This window comes from Mustela lutreola, chromosome 9 (assembly GCF_030435805.1).
Source record: "Mustela lutreola isolate mMusLut2 chromosome 9, mMusLut2.pri, whole genome shotgun sequence".
In the NCBI taxonomy this organism is placed as follows: Eukaryota; Metazoa; Chordata; class Mammalia; order Carnivora; family Mustelidae; genus Mustela; species Mustela lutreola.
In genome coordinates this window covers 44,509,259-44,521,939 of record NC_081298.1, presented here as the reverse complement: position 1 = coordinate 44,521,939, position 12,681 = coordinate 44,509,259, and the positions used below count along the sequence as shown (strand labels likewise).

Below are 12,681 nucleotides of genomic sequence, written 5' to 3'. Positions count from 1 at the left end.
ACAAGATCGAGAACCTCCCCTTGGTGAGGTGCTCGTGGCCACAGACAAGGTCTTACCTCTCCCAGGTGTGTCTGTATCCTCAGACCTGCATCTTGATCTGAACTGGTGTTTCTCGGGCCTGACTTCACAGTGCAGTCACCTTGGGAGTTTCAGTGAGAATGGCTACCCGGGCCCCATCTGCAGAGATTCTGATGGTCTGGGCAGCCAAGGCATAAGGAGTTTTAAGGGCCCCTCAGGTGATTTGAATAAGGAGCAGAGGCTGAGAACTTGATCCCAATAGGACCAGCGGCCCCCATGTCCTAGTGCCAGACGGGGTCGGCAGCCGATGTTTGCAGTGGGGCCTGGGATCATACTCTGAGGATCTGGGAGAAAGTGGGGAAAGGACGTGCCCAGCCAGAGCCCCCGTTGGCCAAAAGCCTTGTGACGGCCCTCACTGGGGTCCACTGGAGGAGGGAAACGTGCCCTCGGGAACTGTGGGGGAGAGAAATGGGAGGAAAGGAGAGAAGCAGAGGTCAAGGGGAGGCAACCGCCTTCACTTGCGGGAGGTGACACTTCCCCCGAGGAAGTATCAGAGTCCTTACAGAGGGACAGGTCCTCCTCATCTCCACCACACACCCCAGCGGAAAACCTCAGCCCTGAGCAGAGGTCAGCCTCAGCCTGGACCCCCCGGTCTGTGGGCTCTAGACTGGGAATGAGGGACGGGAGGGCTGTGCTTGGTCAAAGGCAATACAGATTCATTTCTGGAGTGCAGCTATAAATGCTTGCTGTGTGGAGTGTCTCAGAATTCAGGCATCTTCCTCGGTGGGAGAGTATCTTACAATCGAGACAAGAATATGCCCACATTCCCCTAGCTGCCTGGGTTTAATCAAAAATGGAGATTTTCCCACTGGGTTGGGGGTCTGAGGGCAGACCGTGGATACCACTATTAAACCTCCACCAGAGTTTTGCTTCCCGTGCCCATTCTCCTGGCAAAGTCTGTGTTCACGTGAGAAAAGTTGGTGCCATCTGCCACCCATCCTTTGATATTGGAGAAAAATAGGTCTTTCTCAAATAAAAACCTGTTCTCTGACACAAATACCAGAGAGTCTCTGCCTCCCTCCATCTCTTCCTTTTGTTCTTATCTTCTGCTCGTGAATCTGCAACATTATATATACTTTTCCCATTTCCAACTTGCTTTGGGCAAACGAAATAACCAACAGCACATCTGGTTTCAAATCCACCATCATGAACATGGTCTGAAAAAATGTTAATTTTTAGGATTTTACTATCAGATACGGCTAGGTGGTTAAAAAAAACCTGTGATCCAGGTACTGAGCCATTTCTCTCCAACTCCCCAGAAGTAACCAGGCAGTGCTATCCATAACCAGAAAGCTCTCGTTTTCTAGTCTCTTAGAGATGGAGGTAGGAGCTGCCCAATGGCAGTGAAGTCACATTTATGAATGAATGCATTCATGACTGGTTTTCCTGCCTTTTGTTTTCTTATAGATCTAAACTTGTAACTTCCACAGAATACTGACTACTTTATGAGGTTTCTATTTCTATTCTGTGTCCCTGAGGGGGGGAATCTTTGGCAGTGCCCACAACATTAAAAACAAAACAGAACAAAACAAAACAAAAACCCAAAACTTTACTTCTGGCCTGCATTCAACTTTTATAACATAATTTCAGATTTGGAAATACGTTCTCGTCTCCCCCCACCCATCATGTGTATTTTTACTCTCCTCTTATTCCTCCCAAACTTCACCAAAATCTGTTTCCTGGCAATGTGAGAAGTGAGAAATGTCTGCGTGGGGGGAAAAAAGTCAAGACACAAGTCATGTTGTAATTTTAGCAGGGAAGCATTGCCCAAGGACAAAACCAGGGGCTGTCTTGTGATGTTTTCTTCTGCTCACACGAACGTGTCCTATTTTGAGCTCTCTCTCATCTCACTGAAGACTGCCTCCCATTCAGACATTGGGGTTTGCTTTAAATCGCTGTGCCCTGATTTCTAAGGACCAGAACAATTACCTGAATTTGGAGGGTGGGGAAGACAGCTATGAGGGTTGTCCCCATTTTTAATTCATTGTAAGTACATTCAGCTGTTGTCCTGATTTTTAAGTATCCATCCTACTGATGGGTCAGAAAAGATGACTGGGTCAACAAGGATTTACCAAGCACTTGCTATTCAGGATAGTTCCAAGAACAGGAAAATGGCAGCAAAAAAGAGCACCGGCCCTGCTGACTTTTGAAAGAGCACTCAACTCTCAAATCGCACCCTTCTGAGGTCATATAAGAATGGTGGGGGGTTGTCTGAGGCGCCTTTCTGGTTAACAGTGATTTTTCTCTGGGTCCAACAAAGCCTCCTGCTGTCCTAGATAACACCGGAAATCCTTTCAGACCAGAACACTATTCTTCTGCTTCCGCTCCTAGATTTTTACCTCCTATCAGTATATGGGCTGCTGCAAAAAATGCAAACTTCTCCCTTTCCTCTCTACCAGATTATTGAACCGCAAGCCCTAGTGTGCATTTCGGATTTGCATAATTATTAGCAAAACCCTTGGTGGCATGTAATTAGCCTCTGCTTTTTGAAGAAAAGAAAGGACAACTCAGCATTTCAAAAATCTTCACACATGATTATCATACAGTATTACAATGTATTATGTGCAAAATTCCATTTAAAAAAATCATTTACAAAAGGAAGTACAACACGGTATGTGTTGAGGGTTTTAGATGTACAGGAAAAGCTAAACACGGTACAAGGTACAAAGCCAACCAAATTAGATGACAACGCATCTTTACACAGTACAATAACATGTTCTCGTGACTACCTGTTTCACGTTGATACAGGACCCTCATACTCTGTGCAACCCCAAACAGGTCTCATCAAACGTGAAGTGAACTTCACCATACATTCTCATTACAAAGATGGGCGTTTTGGTGGCATCGTGACCTCTTTTCCAAATAGCATCTTCTTTCAGGTCAATGGAAGTCACATTATACACAAATGGTTTCTGCCCCCAAATAATTTGATGCTGTTAGTTTTGATTTATGTGGAAAACGTTGGGGGGAGTACTAGCCTTATTCCCCCCCCCCCCCGGGGTTTTCAAAATTGTTTCCAAAAGCAAATAACGTTGGATAGATTTTGCCAAATCTCACTGCATATTTACAGTATTTTCAGCATAAGTGGATCCTTACATTTCCTTCTATCACTTCCTTCAAGGAGTCTGAACCAGCAGACTACACCCCTTAGTCCTTTGTTAGAGTCGGTTTTTCTCTCTCGACCTCTCCCTACATTCATTTCTTTCCTGATCCTCAGCATCACTTGGTTAAAACACAAAAGAGCACAATAACCACTGAGCACAAACAAGGTAACAGTACATCAGATTTCCAAAGGCATTCTGTGGCCAGTGTCAGTAATACATTGCTTTAAGAAATCCAGCAGTCTTTCCCCACAAAGTTGCCAAAACATCCAGTTACAGAAGAGAGACATTTAAAAAAATGTGATACTCTCAAATCCAGCAAGAGATTTCTTTTCGAATATTAAATGTTAAAATCACATGCATAATTATAGAATATCTTCAAGTTACAAAAATATTTTAAAAACCAATCCTGACAGTTTACCTGCAACTGCTATAAAAATTTCTATGAAATATATAAAAACACAAAGGCTCTTTGTCAAAAAAAGAAGAAGAAGAAGAAGACAGAAAAGAAAGGGAAAGGAAGGAAGGATAGAGCCATCCACAGAACTGAGACATTCCTGATGCACCACATCAGACAGGCTTGACACACACCTGCTGTTGGACTGAAGGGAAGAGCTTGCCCCCATATGTTTACGTACATGTGAGCCAACCTAGAACCTCGCTGCGGGGTTGGTAGCAAACAGCCTCGGGACACCTCAACTATCCAATGCAATTCTTTCATCTCTGAAGGAGAAGCCTACCGTTTCACGAACCTCTGCTACCTCACCTGGGCAACGTGGCTAAGGATGCCCTTGGCCAAGTCAGCCTGTGGATGGCTTAGTCACTGAACCGAGGGGTCCCCTAGGAGGTGACTGACTGCTTTTCAAGCACAAGCACGTGGAAGCCAGAAGGCAAGGTTCCTAACCCCCCTTGACACCGCAGGGGAGTCCCGTCTCTCCTATGAGGTGGTGAGATCTTCTTCCCCATTCTGGAAAATGACGCCGTAAGGATCGTTCTTGATGCGCTTGTAGACGAAGTGGAAGATGTGCGGTTGTGGCCGGCTGTGCAACTCAGCCTTGATCTTCTGAGGGTAAGTGTCCTCTGCCAGCTGCTGCCACGTTTCGTCAACAAAGAGAAAGAGGCTGTACTCCTCAGGGTCCCCCACCTTGAACTTCTCAGCACAGAGCTGGCACACGTCCTCAGTGGTAACGTAAGGTCTCACGAGGAGGGTCTTTCCTGTGCACCCACTGTCGACCTCCTGGAATGCAACTCGGAGGTAATTCTGCAGGCGGGAAGAGAGATGTGGGAGACCAATCAGAAGAGAAAATGAGAGAGACCAATAAGCGAGTGATAATGCAAGGACGAGGTCTCACTTGTGAGCCACGCGCGGCTCTGCCCCAGCAGGATGTGAGACCTCGCATGGGAGGAAAGTGGCTGCTCTCAATCTGGCCCATGGAGGGAACAACTATACAGACCAAGAGGCTGTCCTCTGAGGCTCTGCAAAGGAATGTAAGTTGCAGGAAGTCCAGCAGACCTGCTCTGATCTTTCAGCATCCCTCAGAAAGCCTGGCTAGGAAAGCTCCAGTTGAGGGTGGGAACCGGATCTGATGCTGGGTGTGTTCCCAGCTTGAGAAGTAAACCAACCAGCAGAAGAGCCGGGCCCAGAAGTCAAGTTTAAAACACAAGGAACACAAGAGCACGTGCTGGGCTCACTTTGGGCTACTTTTCATGACGCCTAAACAAAGGCAAGCACGGTACACGGGACCACAAGAGACTGCTACTGCTTGACCATTCACCTCCCCAAGTGGCAGCTTCATGTGGTTCAATCTCATCCAAGGCTCCAGGGGGAGGGCGATGTGGAATACATCAGCCACAAGGCTCTGAGGGCAGGGCGTGGCTGCAGGGAGATGGAAGGGAATTCTTGCGGGCTGGGCTCTGTAGACAGTGCCAGGCACCTGCCATCGAGACACACGGTCACCCTGTGACTTCACACAGGCAAAGCCCAGCTGAGCAGTAAAGAACCCTATGCTCATCCCAGCCTTTCTGGGAGGGTTCTCATTTTCCGCTTCGTCAGGACTGAGGCGAGCAGATAAAACTGAGAATGCCCCGACAGAAAACACGTATGTTTCCCTTTTCTAAATCTGGCACCCCAGCTCAGGAGTGAAAGGAAATGGTGGTCTCGGCCTGGAGCTCCGCGTGGTTACCGTCAGGGTTTCCTGGGTGGAAGGAAGGAAAAGCCCTTGGGAAGGACAGCGAGCTCCGCACCTGTAAGGGAGCTCTGACGACCCTGAATTTGGACACTAGGGTACACACATGTTCCATTTTACCAAACCCCTCCTCCCCCAGCCTACTACCCCAACACCTGGCTCACACTCTTGGTATGCATTAACCCAGTGACACCTGAAGAGAACTTGGTAAGGAAGCCCACACCATCCCTATTTGATCAGGGAAGAAACTGAGGCACAGAAGAGCTAAGTAACTTGCTTCAGGCCACACAGCTCGTGAGTGGGAAAGCCAGGGTTCTAGAATCCTCAACACTGTGGTGTGCTGTTTCTCCAACGTGTGGGGACCATTGTGTGTGTCCATGATCCTGATGTAGGAGTTCCAGGTGGAGCTTTGGCTCTGTGTTTTTGCTTTTACAGCCGAGCTGAGCACTGACGGACAATTCCTCTCTTGGGTAATATTCTAAGAAGGTGTGTATATCCCAGGTGAAAAAGGCCAGTGGGGAGGAGCTCTGCAGAATCTCTGTTAGAAGCTCCAGATGGAGTGAGGGGCTGGTAGCAGGCAGGGAGATGGAAACAACGAGCTTTTCTCATCTCTTCTGTTCTTCTCCTCAGAGGCTGTGGGACCTCGGGAATCCTCCCGACACCCAGCTAATATCATAGTATCCCAAGAGCCTACAGATGCTAAATCATTTAACACCTGGATTGTTCTTCAACAATTGCTTCAAGGGGGGTAGGGGAAGGGAGGATAGTAGGTGTTCCTTTTAGATTTATGTGCTTGGGAATGTATTTCTGAGAATAGTGCTATCTTGGAAAAGAATTACTGATCTTGCCTTTCCACAATGGGCTGACTTTGAACCTCTGAGTAGTTTCAGAGCACCGGGAAGACAAAAAGGCAAGGAAGATGATTCTGGACATAGAAACTAATCTGTCTTGCTTAGAAATTCACCACGTGACATGCAGAAACAACACCTAGTCAGGTTTTATAATTCAGTTTGAAACTCTGAAAACACTACTCAAAGACTACTCAAACACTACTGCAGACTTATTCATAATGTCACCTACCACGAGCAAATCGAGAGTTGTGTTGGGCAAGAAGTCTACCGCCTTAATCTGCCTTTCCTCCCTGAGAAACTGGCGTTTTGGGAACCCTACCCTTCAGCTCATGGCCATGGAAAACTCTGATGGGAATTCAGGCAGGATCTGGCTTGGATGCTTACTCTGATGCTTACTCCGGCCGAACTGGCTGCCAGAACTGAGGCTACCAGTGAGATTCTGGAGGCTTCCATCTTGAGGGGGCGGGGAGAGAAAAAGGAAGAATAGGGAAGACATCACCGCACCAATTCCTCCTCTCAAGGAGACCAGGTCAACTGCGGTGCCAAACACTGCTACGCCCACGCGGCTGATCTGATAAAATGAAATACCCACTGCCTGTGGCAAAGGCTTCCTTCTTTTTGACTTCCTGTCTGCTCAGGTGCTCCGCATCCAGGAGGAACATTCTGGGAGAAATCTCAACTTAATCTGACTTTGTTTTCTTAGGGGCAGCAAAACTTGGGCCAAACCCACATTTTTTTTTTTTTTTTAAATTCAAAGAAAACAGAGAAGTGAAACAACAAGGTCAGAGGGTGGTTTAAAATATCCCTTTTCCACCTGATAAAGGGGGGACCTGAGGCGCCAGGAGCTGTGTGAGCCGGTGTTGCCTCCCCAGAGGGCAGGTGACCTTGGGAACCCGAGCTGCCACTGCCAGCCACATACCTGAAAGTCGTCCACTGAGGGGATGGTCCGGTTGGTGGTTCTCCGTTTGTGCCACTGCCTCAGGGTGTCCCTGGTCTCAGAGCTGAGCAGTCGAGCGGCTTGTTCTTCTTGGAAATTCTTTATCAGGGAAAGTGCCCCATAGGCACTTGTCAAGTAATAACCTCCTGGAAAGGGCAGAAAGAATGAGCTGTCCACGGATTTATACTCTGGTGGTAACAGGTGGGCACAACGATCAGAGGTCATGCTTCTTATTGTCTCCATAGGCCTTTCCTTGTGGGGCCAGAAGCTCGTGTCCAAGAGCACATGCCCTTCCTCCGTTCATTCATTCATCCATCCATCCATCCATTCATTCATTCATCCATCCATCCATTCTGTGGATATACTACGCCCCCACGCCCCCCCCCCCCCAGCCTGTGCCAGTGCTAGGGGGTATAGTCGGGTCAGGCTGACAGCGCCCTGTTTTCACTGCAGGAATTTCCATTCTGATGAGTGAGACATACAAAATCTCTAGATTATTTCAGTGCAGTTGTGAAAGTGCTTTGTCAGGAAATGTTAGGGCACTGAGGCCTGACAGAGGCAGGGAGTCACAGGAGGATAGTGGGGGTCAAGCACTCTGGGCCTAGAATCATTTACTTCTTGAGCAGGAGTCCACACATCTTTTGGCAATATTTGCTTCCAGGTTTTTCTTTTAGGAATTAACATTTTCTAAATTTTAAATAAACTATACACTTTGAGAGAACTGCACAGGATACAACTGTGTTTGCAATAACAAAACGGGTTCTTCAAACTCCTTCCTTCCTGATTCCCTTTTTCACCCTTCCTTGGGAACTAATGTAACACGACATTTAGGAAAAACTAATTCACAAGTGAAGGCAAGTGGGTGCACTTACGAATGATTTCTTGTTTAGTAAGTGTTAAAAGACTCGCAACAAATAATCCAATCAAGAAATGGGCAGAGGACATGAACAGACATTTCTGCGAAGAAGACATCCAGATGGCCAACAGACACATGAAAAAGTGCTCCATATCACTCGGCATCAGGGAAATACAAATCAAAACCACAATGAGATATCACCTCACACCAGTCAGAATGGCTAAAATAAAGAAGTCAGGAAATGACAGATGCTGGCGAGGATGCGGAGAAAGGGGAACCCTCCTACACTGTTGGTGGGAATGCAAGCTGGTGCAGCCACTCTGGAAAACAGCATGGAGGTTCCTCAAAATGTTGAAAATAGAACTGCCCTATGACCCAGCAATTGCACTATTGGGTATTTACCCTAAAGATACAAACGTAGTGATCCAAAGGGGCACGTGCACCCGAATGTTTATAGCAGCAATGTCCACAATAGCCAAACTATGGAAAGAACCTAGATGTCCATCAACAGATGAATGGATCAAGAAGATGTGGTATATATACACAATGGAATACTATGCAGCCATCAAAAGAAATGAAATCTTGCCATTTGCGACAACATGGATGGAACTAGAGCGTATCATGCTTAGCGAAATAAGTCAAGCGGAGAAAGACAACTATCATATGATCTCCCTGATATGAGGAAGTGGTGATGCAACATGGGGGCTTAAGTGGGTAGGAGAAGAATCAATGAAACAAGATGGGATTGGGAGGGAGACAAACCATAAGTGACTCTTAATCTCACAAAACAAACTGAGGGTTGCTGGGGGGAGGGGGTTTGGGAGAAGGGGGTGGAATTATGGACATTGGGGAGGGTATGTGCTTTGGTGAGTGCTGTGAAGTGTGTAAACCTGGTGATTCACAGACCTGTATCCCTGGGGATAAAAATATATGTATATAAAAAATAAAAAATTAAAAAAAAATACACACTTAAAAAAAAAAAAAAGACTCACAACAGGGTGATATGCATGTAAGTGGGTTTATAGCTTGGTCCTGAACTGTTAATTAGACAGCTTTGGTGAACTTTTAAGCTCCATGCTAGTGGACCACTAGGGGGCGCCCTGAATATTTATTAAAAAGCCCCTAATTGGGCTCAGCATAATTAAACTTGAGAGACACCTTGGTCAAAATATCTGTTGAATTTCTGTTGTGAGCCCGAGCCAGAAATATAGCAAGGGGCAGGTTTGTAAGAAACAGAATCTGAGCCCCTGCTTTACAGAAGTTTATGAGTTTATTCAAGATAACAAGTATGGCGGGTTTATTCATGCAGGATTCCCAGTTAGTTGTGGTTAAATGAGCTTTGTTCTTGGCCAAAGTGTTTAGCTGCTAATTCAAGACTCTGAAGAACTCTCTCTCTTGTCAACAAGTGACAATGTGTGAGGTGGCAACGGGTCTACATCCCAGAAATGAGCACGATGCCCTCCCCCTCCACCCCCCACCCCCGCAAAAGGCATGGGACATGTAACTTAGAAAGGAACACACCTTTGTGATTTTTAGATCGCTGAAGGGGAGATATGGGCAACACCGGTCCCATGCACACACAAGAGGGTACTTGTTTCAAGTTCCCTGAACAGCTTAATGATCCCACCACCAGGGTGCAAGTTCCTCCAAGCTCATCCAGAGTTCTGAGTAGCTGACTTTTACTAAACATTTGCCCCATAAGCAAATCAGCACACGGCTGAGTGTGAAACTTGGTGGTACAGAATTTAAATGCTACACGGAGTCCGAGCAATCAGCAGGGACATAAGTGTTCACGTGAGGCTGTACAGAGGTGTCAGTTTCAGAGCTGGGGCCTGGGGCACCGATACGGTCAAGTTTGGGAGGGAGGGTGTTCCCTCTGGGATGTCAAATTTTAGACTCCATAGCTCTGATCTGTCCAGAGCACCACAGAGAAAACTCAAAATTCTGGAAGCCAAGGATGACCACACTCTGAAACATGTGGATGCAATTAGAGGAAGGGTTACATTTCAGCAAAACTGTAACCCTCCCTCTAGAGCTGTGCACTTAAGAGGGATTCTGTGACGCCTTTTCCGTAAACGAAACTACCTGCTTAAACAGCAGAAAAGAGATGTGGGTTGCAGCCCCCAAAACCGAAGAAGGCCCTGGGCAGGCCGCAGAGGGCTGGGTTGGTAATGCATGTCTTCCTCCCGGTCTGCATAGCTTCATGTCCCTGACGTGCAGGCCGGGTCTGTAACCACTGCCAGCCTGACTGGGCTGGCCTGTTTTCCCAAGGAAAGGAGCCAAGAAGCCCGAGAGACGGTTAAGCAGAGGCAGGATCTCGTTTAAGTGCAGGCTCACTGGCTGCTCCAAATGTTCACGAACCTCTGGGCCCTTGTCCTTCTCTCCTATGTGATTCCTGGAGGTAAGGACAGCCACCTGTCATCTGTCCCCAGCTTGGTGCCCAGGGCAGGGCATCGCTCTGCGGAAATGCTGGGAAGGGTGGCAGGAAGTGGCTGTCTCAGTCCTCGGGCCACAAGATGTAAGCTTGTGTGTGTCCTAAGTATACGCTGTCAGCAACAGAATGGTGATTTTCTAAGTGGAACTGACATGCCCTTTCCCCAAAGTCCCAAGAGTTTGACAAACTCATTTCTAGAATTAAGCATGATTACGGCTCCAAACAACTAAAACTGAAACACCGCCCAGAAGCCTATGAAATTGTAATAATAATGCAGCAGAAGAAAGAAAAGCAGGGCATGGAGATGAAGGTATGCTTCTGTTGGTTCTTGGACAAAACTACATGCTTTCTCCTCTCCTGTTAAGTCCCAGGGCAGGCGAGGAAAGCTCCAGGCAGAATCTTGGGGGATCATCATGGAATGTCTGGTTCCAGGATGATGAATATTAGAGGGGGAGGGGTAAATGGGGGAGAGGCTAACGGGATCAAAAGTTCATTCTTGTCTCTCTGGGGTGGGGGAACAGGGTGAAAAGATACTCATCACTAATCCTGAGTCCGCACTGTCCCTCAAAGGCTGGGAAGGGTATACCTCATACCCTGGGGGCTCCAGGGAGGACAGACCCTCTGAAGAAAAGGCTAAGCACTGAGGACTTAGGGGGTTAAGGGACACATTCTGGGGGTGGTGATGCACTTCAGTTTCCCTCCGGGGAAAATCCCAGTATGATACATTCCCTGCAGAATCCAATCAGTACATGGACCTTTTACTTAAGGCCAGACTAAAGAACAAAAACGAAAACAGTTCTACGCAACAATTTACCACTCAGGGGCCATCTGGGCTCATGAAAATGGATTAATGGGATTCATAATGCAAAGACCCGGATTCATTCTTTAAAAAGCCAAGCTCCCACAAGAACCTCAGTTATTTCTGCTTTTCAAGGCCGTGCACCACAAGGACAAATATCCCAATTATTTCCAGGATGAAATACCTAACCGATATGCAAGAGGAATTTCTGCTAAGACATGCTGGGGTCAGGCAGCTACAAGGAGACCGAACTGACAAGGTGAGTTGAAAGCAAACTGCCCAGATTTTATCCCACTGCATTTGTATTTTAACAGCAGTACAATTATTTAAATAGAAAACAATTATTAATTAATTAACCAAGAAACAACTATTTAAATAGAAAAGAAAATCAATGCTGTCTTCATGCTGAGAACAACATTTTTTAAACAGATGAAAACAAAAGGCCAGCCTTCATCCATTTCACTGATAAAACAGCAGGATATTATACCTACCTTCTTCCTTAAGGAAACCATTTTTTAAAAATGGCATTTTTTTTTCCTTTTGAATATTTTTTAAATTGTAATTAACCAATCTCAGAGAAGTATATTTATCACCAGATTCTATTTTTGTGGTTTTCTGAATTTTCCATAATTTCTACAGTGAATATGGATTACTTTTATAATTAGAAAAAAGTCAGCACATTCTTTTAAACAGAAATTAAAATGATAGTTAACCCTTACAATGTCAAAAAAGCACCCACATGACTATTGAATGGGCATGGGGTTTTTTTTTGTTTATTTTGTTTTTAAATATTTTATTTATTAGACAATGAGAGACACAGCAAGAGAGGGAACATGAGTAGGAGGAGTGGGAAAGGGAGAAGCAGGCTTCCCTCCAAGCAGGGAGCCGGTTGTGGGGCTTGATTCCAGGACCCTGGGATCATGACCTGAGCCAAAGGCAGACACCTAATGACTGAGCCACCCAGGTGCCTCTAGGCATGAGGTTTTATGTTGGGTTGATGAAAATCTATTCTTTATTTGGGGCAAAACAGAGGTGGTGGGGTGCACAGAACTGTGAAGGTACCAAATGTCACTGAACAATTCACTTTAAAGTAGTTTATCTGCTGCTATGTGAATCTCACTTCAAGGGGAAAAAAAAAAAACAAACAGAAACAAAACCAAAAAAAGGGCATCCCAATACCTCCCATGTCATCAAGCAATTGTTACCTTCTCCGTGTAACAGCGACGGGTCCAAGAGCTCCATCATGTACTCAATTTCCGTGTCCAGTTCCAACATGTCACACTGAGCTATGACGTAGGTCAGGACTGGTAAAAAATCGTCAGCTCCATACATCCTCCCTGGGATCGGAAGAAAGGGGAAGGTGGGAATATTTTTACCAACACTTCTTTCTTTCATATCCTACGCATACTGCTTTTATTAGATAGCTAGGAGTCATCTGG

General features: G+C 46.2%; 1 protein-coding gene across 10 annotated transcripts in view; it reads right to left on the bottom strand.

The window, feature by feature from the left end:
- Positions 1-2,613: 2,613 nt before the first annotated feature.
- RIN2 (Ras and Rab interactor 2) overlaps positions 2,614-12,681 on the bottom strand; it is a 229,791-nt gene continuing 219,723 nt past the window's right edge. For all 10 annotated transcript variants that reach the window (XM_059134158.1, XM_059134164.1, XM_059134162.1 and 7 more), the window contains 3 exons: positions 12,448-12,579; positions 7,136-7,299; positions 2,614-4,440 (listed from right to left, as the gene is read on the bottom strand). In XM_059134158.1, coding sequence (XP_058990141.1) covers positions 4,117-4,440; positions 7,136-7,299; positions 12,448-12,579 — 620 coding nt within the window. In that variant the 3' untranslated portion in view covers positions 2,614-4,116. The remainder of the gene's footprint in view (positions 4,441-7,135; positions 7,300-12,447; positions 12,580-12,681) is intronic.